Source organism: Myodes glareolus, chromosome 22 (genome assembly GCF_982192425.1).
Source record: "Myodes glareolus chromosome 22, mMyoGla1.1, whole genome shotgun sequence".
In the NCBI taxonomy this organism is placed as follows: Eukaryota; Metazoa; Chordata; class Mammalia; order Rodentia; family Cricetidae; genus Myodes; species Myodes glareolus.
In genome coordinates, this window is record NC_142047.1 from 54927368 (window position 1) to 54938871 (window position 11504).

Consider the following 11504-nt stretch of genomic DNA (forward strand, 5'->3'; position numbering starts at 1 on the left):
CCCCTTGAACTACCTTCTTCCTTAGCTGTTTGTGGAACCCCTGCTGACATCTTTTGCAGCCAGCTGTCAGGTGCAAATGGGCTACTTCCCCAAGGTCTGCAGCTTCCCAGAAGGGACAGTGTAAGTGGTGACCACGTGGCTCTTGCAGTATAGACCCATGCATGGTCCAAGCAGCTATGCTTGTAGCACTGATGTGTTCTGTTTATAAAGTAAAAGAAAGGGGCTTTTGTTTTTGTTTTTTTAATTACCTAGAACTGAGAGTTAATGTTTTTGTTTAATTTCCGTTGCATACTCTGGAGACATGGAGAGGTCACACTGAAGCTAGGGAGTGCTGCCAGTGTGTGGTCTGAGAACGGTTGGCAGGAGCATGGCACGCCTTCCAGTGGGGCCCTCTCCCACCCGAGTGGGTAGCTGAGCTGTAACCTCTGTGCCCTCCTTTCAGATACATCCCTCAGAAACAGTCCGAGGATGTGTACGCCTTTGTCACTGAAGTCGCCTATAGGTTACAGCTTCTGCAAATTGAAAACCTGGTTCTGAACCCATGGCTTCTGGTAGTTGCCATTCTACTCCAAAACCAGTTATCCATGGACTTTGACACCCTGGTGGAGAAGACACTGTGGCTAAAGGGCTTGACCCAGGTGTTTGGAGGGTTCCTGATTTGGCCTGGTACGTATATGGGATACGTGTCTTTCACAGAGCAGCCTTTGCATTTCCTAATTTGAGGCCCAGGGAGGGGTCTGCTTGAGAGTAATTGCTGTGTGTTGGTTCACTCTTGAGACTAAGCCTCCAGGACCACAGTGCCATTTCCCTGGCAGCTGCAGACAGAGAAGATTGACAACAGGTGTTTTCACTTTTGCTTCATTTTTGAGACACGGTCTTTCTCTGGCTATTGGGAATATTGTTTGAAGGTGTGTTACTATTGTTTTACATTGCATTCGTTTAACTCTGGAGCTGTGATACTTTACCTGTCTCAGACACCTGGTGGCCTAACAAAACTTTAAATGGCCAATAGTGAGGCAGGAGAAAGGACAGGCAGGGCTGGCAGGCAGCAAGATTATATAGAAGGAGAAAACTGGGAGAAGGGGTTCGGAGGAGTTGTAGCCTGATAAGGAGGAGGACGTCGGGCCAGCCACACAGCTACACAGCCATCCACAGAGTGAGAGTCAGATTTGAAGAAGAGAACAGGGAAGCACAGAGGCAGAGGGTAGATGGGATAGTATGAATGAAGGAAGTGAGCAAGACCAGTCGAGCTAAAGCCGGACGTCTGTAACTAAGAATAAGCCTCGTGTGATTCGTTTGAGAACTGCGTGACAGGCCCCCCAAAAGAGTCCAAAGAGCATAATAATGTCATATTACTACAGCTGGCCGATTTGACTGGGCTAGCTAGCCAGCAAGCCTAAAGAATTTTTTATCCTTGCCTCCCCTTTAGCCTCAGCTGGGATTACAGATGTGTTTTGCTTCTTCTGACTTTTATGTGGATTCTAGGAATCAAATGCATGTTCTACTTTACTGACTAAGCCATCTTCAAAGCCTCAAAATTCTGTTCTTTTGAGGCAGGGTCTCATTGTATAGCTCAGGCTGACCTAGAACTCACTGTATAGCCCAGGCTCATCTCAAACTTGGAACAGTTCTCCTGTATTGGGATTACATACATAGCCAGCGAGTTGCCATACCCAGCAAGTGTACAGTTTGCTACAATGTAGTTAGTTGCTTCTAAAATTATTGCTGGAGATTGGGAGCTATTGAGGTCAGAGTACAACCTTGTAGAGTCAGTTCTTTTCTGTCACTTCTATGTATGTTCCAGGGATTGAGCTGATGTTTACTGAGTAGAGGCAAGAGCCTTACTCACTGAACCATCCAGCCCCAGTGTTGGTTGTATTATTTTCAGTACAGGGCTTTGTGTATGTTCTGTACCCAGAGCTGCATCCTCAGTCCTCTTTATCTTACTGTGTTTGTAGCCTGACTGCCTTTAGTATGCAGCTAAGGCTTTCTCCAACTCTCTGATACTAGTTCAGTGAAGAAGCATGGTGGTGCATGCCTGTCATCTCAACACTCAGGAGGTGGAAGCAGGAGATCAAGAGTCCAAGGGCAACCATGACTACGGGAGACCACATCTTTATTTAAAAACAAACAAACAAACAATTGGGTGGTGGTGGTGCACGCCTTTAATCCCCAGCACTTGAGAGAAAGAGGCAAGCAGATCTCTGTGAGTTCTAGAACAGCCAAGGCTACACAGAAAAGCCCTGTCTTTTAATTAAAGAAGAAGAAGGAGAAGAAGAAGAAGACGACGACAAAAAAGCTAGGTGTAGTCATGCATACCTCTTAATTCCAGCATTCCAGGAAGACGGGCAAGCAGATCTCTGTGAGTTCCAGCCAGCCTAGTCTGCTGTCAAGTTCTAGGATAACCAGTGCTATATGAAGAGACCTTGTCTCAAAAAAATGGGGTGGTGGTGGGGGGACAGCTCAGTAGCTCAGTAAAACTTCACTGGAGGGCCAGGGAGGTTCAGGAGCTAAAGGTGTGTGCCACACAAGCCTGGCACAACATGGATTCAACCCACAGAACCAGGTAAACAACTGGGCATGGTCGTGTGCATCTATAATCCCAGCATGCTTACCGTCAGGATGAGAAGAGGAGGAGAAAGGAGAATGGGCTATGGGCCTGGCAGTGGGAAGGACGCTCAGCACTTAGGAGCGCTTGGAGTACACAGTGCAGAGTAAGAGGCCAGAAGAGAAACCTGGGACTGGAAGGATGCTCAGTGGTTAAGAGCATTTGCTGCTCTCACAGAGGATCCAGCTCAATTCCTATCACCCAAATGGTGGCTTACAACCATCTGTCACTCTAGTTCCAAGGGCTCAGACCCTCTCTTCTAGCCTCCTCAGGTACTGCACCCATGTGGTGTGCTTATATGCAGGTGAAATACTCATACACTTAAAAATAAATATTGTATAAAATGTAGAGAGAGCTTGCCTCAAAACTAAGTTAGAAGACAAGAGCTGACTCCCAAGGGGCTGGAGAGATGGCTCAGAGGTTAAGAGCACTGGGTTCAAATTCCAGCATTCATATTACAGCTCACAAGTGTCTGTAACTCCAGTTACAGAGGATCTGACACCTTCACACCAACACACATGAAATAAAGTTAAATAATTTTTTTTTTTTTAAAAATAAGCTGACTCCCAAAAGTTGTCCCCTGATCTTTACATTCACACCTGTCACTGGAGTTACTCACTGTGTTGTGAACTTGGGGGTTTGGGGGTGGGAGCCTGTGACAGTAATTAGTGTATATTGAAAATCACAGGTCCTGTAGCTAGAGTGTAATCCCTGGTTCCTGTAGGGTAGGGTACTGGGTGTTGGAGCTAGTGCTGGGGTCAGTGGAATAAGCCTGAGTGCTGTGAACACAACACAGGTTGCTAAGAATCCTAGGGGAGGAACTTGTACTCAGGAAATTTGGAGTTGTGGCTTTGATGGAGAGGCGATCTTCAGAAGGTGAGGACAGAGTGGAGCTTAGCTCATGGATGAGGAAGGAGTGGTGGGACAGGAGCTGGCATTGAGTGACCCTCAGATAGAGTGGGCATGTTAGCTGGCTTTTCAGTTTGAGACAGAAGGAGAGTATGTTAGATCATATAAGTCTGCTGTTTTGAGCCTATAGGTTCTGGGAAGCATGGTGGAATTGGACGCTGCCTTCTCATTGAGTTCACTCTGCTGCTCTCTGTGTAGATAACCAGCTTCCTGAGGAAGTGGTCCAATCCAGCATCCTCCTGCACTCCAACCTCGCCAGCCTTGTCAAAGACCGGGTGGTTCTGAAAGTGGACTATGAAGGCTCAGAAATGGTCAAAGGAGTTGTGCGCCATCACATCATGTTCCTCATGTGCTCGGCCTACAAGAATCAGCTGCTCAACGTTTTTGTTCGTCCTTCCTTAGTAGCTGTAGCCTTGCAGATGACACCTGGGTTCAGGAAAGGTAACTTTTAGGAGCATGGCCCTGAATTTCCAAAGAGGCCTGGCCCTCTAGTGCCAGAAAGGGAGCAGTGTTAAGCCCCCTCTGTTCTAATAAAGGAGGCTGCCCTGCTGGCCTACAGGTCTAGAGTTGGAAAGTATAACAACTTGTGGCTTAGCCCTGACTACTCAGGAGGTTGACGCAGAAGTATCTTCCAGGAGTTTAGAGCCAGCCTGGGCTGTATGGCAAAATAGAGTTTCAAAACAACAACAAAAGAGATGGATCAGTGGTTAAGAGGGTGTCTGACTTTCTAGAGGAGCCAAGTTAGGTTCCCATCACCAGTTTTGGTCAGTTTAAAACTGCCAACAGCTATAGTTCCAGGGATGCCAACACCCTCTTCTGCCCTCCGTGGGCATCTGCATACGCAGGGCATATACACATGTATGCATACGAATAAAATTAAAATAAATTTTTAAGAGGAAAAATAAAACTTCAGAAAGACCTAGTGACCCCCTGATCTGTACTATATCTTTGAACTAGGAAGATGGCTTAGTGGTTTCCTAGGCAAGCTTGATTGCCGAATTGAGATTTTTTTTTTAAAAAAAGATTTATTTATTTATTATGTATACAGTGTTCTGGCATATATGCCTACACACCAGAAGAGACCACCAAATTTCATTATAGATGGTTGTGAGCCACCATGTGGTTGCTGAGAATTGAACTCAGGAACTCTGGAAGAGCAGCCAGGGCTCTTAACCTCTGAGCCATCTCTCCATCGCCCAAGTTGAGATTCTTAGAACTCATGTAAAAGGCTAGGTGTGGTAACATGTATATGAAGCCCAGCATTCCTACAAGTGAGACAGGAGACTTGCCCCTAAGCTTTCATACCAGCAATACTTGAGTGTTCAACTTAGCAGCAATCAAGAGAGGCTCTGTCTGCAAGGAGGTGGAAATCAAGAACCAATTCCTGAAAGTTGCCCTCTGATTTCCCATATGCATGTTTGTGGCATGCTTGTATCCTTAAATATATACACACAATAAACTAACACTAGTTGTGCCTTTTATATATAAGGGCGATTAGGTCCAGAGAGCCCTGTAACTCCTAGAGAGGCTCTGCATTGGGAACACCATTGCCCAGCTCCTGATCTGCTGCAGTTTCTGCTGTGACAGCCCTAGCAGAGGCAGATGGGACACCACCACGATCACTCTACAGTGTACATGGTATCAGATCACACTGAGTTGAAATGAGTTATGTCTATGTGAGGGTCATGGGGCTCCACCCCAGAGAAGCTCCTTCAGTTGGTCTTGGGAGCACACCTTGGTGTGTGTATGAATAATTGGTGATTGACCTGGGTGTTCACACAGAGTGCTAGGTGACAATGAAGAAATGGTAGCTAGGAAAATGGGGGGAGCTGGGAAATGAGCCCCTTTCTTCTCTACTCAGAAGGAGGCCCCTCTTTTGAGGAATTTCTAAGGGTGGTGGCATCATGCCCGTTTCTAGACTGAGGGATTTGAGGCCTTGTTTAAACTCTACTGACTGTAGTCTGTCCTTCAGATAAACTGTGTTGACTTCAGCTTCCTTGAAGGACTCACTTACTTCCTTGTTACCTGCATACACACACATTTGAAGGGCTATAAGATCAAAAGCAATGCCTTAATGTTGTGAAATGGGTTCTTTCCAGAGGATGTCTTCAGTTGCTTTTCCTTCCTACGCAACGTGTTTTCAGATGAGTTCATCTTCCTTCCAGGAAACACACTCAGGGTAAGTTCTGACCGCCCAGAGCAAGCATGCCATAGTGCGTGTTCCAGAAGTGACAGATGAGGATCCCCAGCATGCCTCTGCACAACAGCACATTTTCTTTGAGAGTGGGCTTGTGGTGGTCCTGCCTGGCAGTGGGACAGCCGTGTGATCTGTGGGTTTGCTGGTGTGGGCAAAGGCAGACAGACAGATGGTGCTCTAGGTTTCAGGGGGAGAGAAATGAGGCCAGCAGGGCTTGAATCTAACTCCACTTGGGTGATTTTCTGGATTTGCTATTACATGTAAGAAAGTGTTGCATTGTCAAGTGAAGAACATCTGTTGTGTGTGTATGTGTGTGTGCATCTGTCTGTGTGTCTGTCTGGGCCACAGCTTCACAAACGCTGTATATTTACATGTTTGAGCTTTGGCACTTGAGTGTTGGAACAAATACTTCCAGCTTCAGTGCATAGTCAGGTGGCTCTGGGAGCTGTGGGACTAGTGATGTTGAGGGTACATGGACCCTTATGTGTATGTGGTTTCCCCTGTCCCTCCCTAGGACTTTGAGGAAGGCTGTTACTTGCTGTGTAAAACTGAGGCTATACAGATGGCCGGGAAAGACATCATTATCACAGACAAAGGGAATGCTGTGTTAGAATTTCTCATAGGGCTCTTTAAACCTTTCGTGGACTCATACCAGGTATGTGAAGTTGCAGATTCTGTGCACGACCATATCAGTATCATAAGACTTTCTTCCTGAAATTATTTCCGATGTGAAGGGTGATTGTGTGCCGGTGAATGGTGGTCCCAGAGAGATAAGTTCCGTGTCTACTCAGGGACAAGCTGGGCCTGTCATAGACTGAGGGTAGCACCCCTGTAAGTCCATGATTACACTCAGAATTGTAGTCATGCTTTGTTTTTCTGTGTTCTTTGTATGACTAGGTGTTGATACATAGTGGTGAATGCTTCTGCTCTGGGGAAGAACAAGAGCAGGGTCCTGCTTAGACAGCCCAGAAGAGGACACAGACTGGGTGTAGGCACTGCAGCAGGATTCTAGGGAGGGAGGGAGGGAATTTGAAAGGCAAATGGTGGGTTGTGCAGGCATTTCAGAAGAGGCATCTGTGTTTTATAGGCTGGCTTTGAGCACTGTAATGGTGGGTGGACAGTGGGAACTGTAATCCCAGAGGTGACCTTGTCCACCGCCTCCCACAAAGTCTAGCATGGGATGGCACTTGATAAACTGGGAATCAGCCAGTGTTTGAGCCTGCACTCTGCATTTAGAAAGAAAGACAGAGCCAAAAACAGTAGGTCCTCAGCTGAGATGAGAAATTCAGCTCTTAACAAATGCCATGTCAAACTGTCCTTTTCTAGTTGTAAAAGCTGCTGACAATTCAAAAGAGCTATGTTAGAAGTTGCAGACCGTGTAGGGTGTTGTTAGTGAGGGCAGTGTGGCCACCGTGCTCTTGTGTTTGACTACCTCCTTTTCTCTGTGTTCCTTTCATTCTTCCTCGTGAAACCAGATACTTTCCAAATACCTCTTGCATGAAGAAGAGGACTGCTTCACTGAGAGACAGTACTTGGTTGCAGCTAGGAAGTTCACCAGTCAGCTTCTGGATCGAGGTCGGTCACATCTCTGGGGGTGGTGGTTTCTCAGCTGAGAATAGGAGTGATCACTCGCCCTCTTCCTTTTTGCAGGTGCCTCTCAGTGTTATGATGTGCTGTCTTCTGACCTGCAGAAAAATGCCTTAGCAGCTTTTGTGAGACTCGGGGTGGTAGAAAAGAAGAAGGTGTAAGTACCAGGTGCTAATGGGGACAAGGGGAGGAGTGACACTGAAGCCTGAGACCCAGCGACAGAGGACACGCAGTGCTGTGCTTCCCTTCTGCTTACCTCTGGCTAAATCAGTGCAAGTTTCCAGAACCTGCTCATCACACAATTAAGAACTTACTCTAGCCCAGGTTTGGTTTAATCTCAGATTAATTACAGAAAAAAAAGTGTAGGGTACCATGTGTAGGTGTGTGCACGCACGTGTATGGATGGAGAGAAACAGATTTCCTAACTGAATCAGTAACCCAGTGGTAAAGTTGACGCTAAACTCACAGTTGTATCTTATGTGATCAGAAGGAAGGTGCGTGCGTGCGTGCGTGTAGAGCAGTGGTTCTCAACCTTCCTAATGCTGAGACCCTTTAATAGTTCCTCATGTTGTGCTGACTCCAACCATAAAATATTTTGTCGCTACTTCACAACTGTCATTTTGCTACTGCTGTGAGTGGTAATGCAATTATCCGCTATTTGGACACTGTGAAAGCGTCACTCAATACCACCTCTCACTCTGCCTCCAGGGGTCGCAACCCACAGGTTGAGAACCACTGGTATAGCATCATCTCCTGAATGAAGAGGCCAAACTCTCGTAGTTGTGTATCTTGTGGTCAGAACAGAAGCAAGAAGCCTTTCAACTATTTCATACTGGGGCTGTTATGCCTGGGGCTGTGATAGAGCACTGGCCTAGCATGTGTGAAGACCTGGATTTGGTCCGCAGGCCTGAAGGGGAGAAAAACAAGCTTCATGATACAGGCCTGTAACATCCCGTGATAGAATGTAGAGTCAGGAAGAGGTTATGGTGAGCGACTGTCGGTCCACACAGTAACCCAGCTTTCCTTCTCTTTAGAGATAATAGCATCGTGTTTAGTGTGAACGAGTCTGCCACAAGCAAATTAGAAGAAATGCTTGGTAAGTGCAGCTGTCGTGGACTCAGACCCGTTTCCCTGCTGTGCAGACACTGGCATATGCTGTGGCATGAGTAGTCTTATCAGAGGGATAAGATTCTAATATAAACAAGCTGAGTATAAGCCAGTTTCCCTAAGGAAGAGTGCCAATCACAGCACCTGGGAGAAGAGGCAGGAGGACTGCCATGAGTACAAGGCCAGCTTTGAGCTACATAGTGAATACCAGGCCCTCCAGGACAAGACCCTGTCTTAAAAAACAAAACAAACAGGGTAGTGGAGGGGAAAGGGGGGAAAACAAACATGTGGGGGTTGGAGAGAACTGAGAAAAATGGGAGGAAGATTTTAAAATGGTAAGGGCATCACAATGCTATACACTGCTTACAGTTTTTAAAGAACAGACTTTTAAAGGCCAAAAGGGAAAGAAAAGAAGGTGCAGCAACGTGTTCAGCAAGAAGACCCAGGAACACAAAGTAGACGGTGCTTTCCAGCATGGTCAGTTGCCCAGGCCTCATCTGGACCAGCATGCAGTCCTTCATGTGCGGCTGTGTGTGTGGGGTGACTCTGTTCTGCCTCTGACTTTCATTTTTTCCTTTTTTAATAAAAGATTTTATTTTATCTGTGTGGATATTTTTACCTGCATGTGTGTATATGCACCACATGTGTGCAGTATCCGCAGAGGCCAGAAGAGGGCATTGGATCCTTCGAACCAGGGAGCTGTTAAAATTCTATAAGTGCAACAAGTGTCCTTAACCACTGAGCCGCCTCTCCAGCTCTCTCCTTGTTTGTTTGTTTTTGAGCCAGGGTCTCTTAATGTAGCCCTGCCTGGCCTCAAACTCACTATGTAGACTAGGCCAGCCTCAGGCTCACAGAGATCTGCCTGCCTCTGCTCTGCCCCCTTCTCCTAGTGCTGGGACTAAAGGTGTATGCTATCATACCTGACCTTGTTTTTGTTTTCTGAGGAAGGTCTTATATTGGATATCCGGTTGATCTAGCCCTCACTATACTCACTCTAGCCCAAAGTGGCTTCAAACTCACAGCAATCTTGTCTCAGTTTTACACATCTGCAGTGATGTTTACTGTCCCTCTGAAGTCTGGGATACTCTGGGTGAGGATGTGTGGTGGATTCTTTAATCACACACTGTTTAGTACAGAGTGGAGCTAAGAGCCCTCTGGATGCTGTAGGCTGAGAAAGAGGAACATCTCAAAAAGGCAGCCACTGGCTTTGTAAGGGTCAGTAGAATCCAGAGGAGCCAGCTGCATAATCAGTGGGACTCTCAGTGTTTGCAGCCTGCCTTGCAGAGAGGACCACAGCCTTATGACAGAGCTGTAGCAACAAGCAAGACCGTCATATTTCATGAGCTGTTTCTTTATCTTAGGATGTAAGATGCCCATAGGAAAACCAGTCACTGCAAAACTTTAGTAATCATGAAGCGGTTGTGGAAAATCCAGTTCCATGTGACAGTCACAAAGGACTCACTGCCACAAATGGACATCGAGAGGAGGATGTCTTCTGTCTCCGAGACCTTGTGGCCGTACTTCTGCCAAGAGGAGGAAATGGTCAGTGAGAGCATCAGTGTGATCTCCTGACACAATGACTGCTGGCGTTCATGTCAACCGTGTGTCTAAAATAAAAGCTTTTTGAAAACATTCTTGGAAACAGAGCTCAGGCCCCCATTCACTGCCACGTGGTTTGTCACACATGCTCCACCTTCAGCGCATGTGACGGATTGTACAGCAGCAGCTTTGACCACTCAGCTGTGCAGGCATACGCTGAGGAGGGGACCAGGTGAGTGTTCACAGCCCAGCCTGGAGCTGGGAGCATGAGCATGACAGGGCTTTCTCCTGAGCTCCATGAGGGGCCCATTCAAAACACAGGAGTATTAAGAACATTGTGTATGGTTATCTGTGGGCTGTGTGTGTTCATGTCCAGACTTAGGTCGTATCTCTAAGACATTTTGTTTTAGATCAGCAGATCTTCCAAACTCTGAAAAGCAGCCCAGCTCAGTGCTCTTTGTCAGATTATTCAATAACCTGTTCTTATTGAACAACAAAAAAATCACCTTTAGATCAGACACACTTCCTTCCATTGTAAGTATTTTGGATAAGGGACTCAACCTGTATCTTACATTTCTACTTTAATTAAGTTGATTCAAGTACAAATTTGACAGAAGTGTCTAATAAATTATCTAGTTTAAATTTTATACCCAGTGGTCTCATGATCAAGTTGAACTATGTAAAGTGTGAACAACAAAGAGATGTTTACATGATGTGACATGACTATACATGGAGAGAGGAGTTTGGAGCAAGACAGGACAGCTCTGCAAGTTAGTCCCTCTGGAAGTGGCCTATGACCCAGCATCAGTGGAACTATATCAGGGAGTGGGGCTGGGTAATAGAGGAAAAGATTGTGGGTGTGTGCAGAGAGTCGTGGTCTCACATAGGCCCCTGGGGGCTGCCAGAACAGAGAGCAGGACCTGCGGATGCATCTAGCCTCGGATATCTTGTTCTCTGAGAGCTGATGTCCAAGATGAAGGTATATCCACAGCAGGTTCACCTTGGCTTTGGACATGACTGCTGACTCTCCATGGGACTCAGGACCAAGTAGGCTGGACATGGTGGTACATGCTGTATTCCCAGCAGGATTCTCATCATGAGGAGCTCTCCCTCAGTATATGAATCTAGGTTACAGTTCAATCATCGGGATAAGCATTTTAATATAAGAACCAAGGAGGGTCTCTGTAAAGCCCAGTATGGTCCTGTCTCCTAATTCCCCAGGTGGTGCCTCTATTCCGAGGACCTATGACAGCCGTTGCTGCACTGGTCCACAAGTGACAGACAGGCCCTATGGCAACATTTGCTGCTTTGAGAAGCTAGAGGGGATTTCTGCATGTTGAAATGAGCAGGGCCGTTGAACAGTGGTCCTGGCAGTGGACTCTGGTGGGCAGATTACAGGTCCATCAGCCACTGTCAGCTGCCACACCTAAGCATACTGTTCTGCTGATCTGAGCTGAGCTGTTCACCAGCCAGGTGCAGGCCTTGAACTCACAAGGTGGCTGAGGATGAATGAGCTTCAGGTCTTCCTGACTCCACCTCAGTGCTGAAAGAGACTAC

At 46.7% G+C, this 11504-nt stretch overlaps 1 protein-coding gene across 3 annotated transcripts in view; it reads left to right on the forward strand.

Moving 5' to 3' along the window:
* Gnpat (glyceronephosphate O-acyltransferase) overlaps positions 1 to 10040 on the forward strand; it is a 28521-nt gene extending 18481 nt beyond the window's left edge. For 2 of the 3 annotated variants that reach the window (XM_048450198.3, XM_048450200.2), the window contains 8 exons: positions 443 to 666; positions 3716 to 3958; positions 5617 to 5696; positions 6229 to 6369; positions 7190 to 7289; positions 7365 to 7458; positions 8336 to 8397; positions 8778 to 9139. In XM_048450198.3, the coding sequence (XP_048306155.1) occupies positions 443 to 666; positions 3716 to 3958; positions 5617 to 5696; positions 6229 to 6369; positions 7190 to 7289; positions 7365 to 7458; positions 8336 to 8397; positions 8778 to 9124 (1291 nt within the window). In that variant the 3' untranslated portion in view covers positions 9125 to 9139. Of the gene's footprint in view, positions 1 to 442; positions 667 to 3715; positions 3959 to 5616; positions 5697 to 6228; positions 6370 to 7189; positions 7290 to 7364; positions 7459 to 8335; positions 8398 to 8777; positions 9140 to 9769 lie in introns of those variants that run through there. The other variant, XM_048450201.3, reaches the window with a different exon arrangement.
* Positions 10041 to 11504: the final 1464 nt, after the last annotated feature.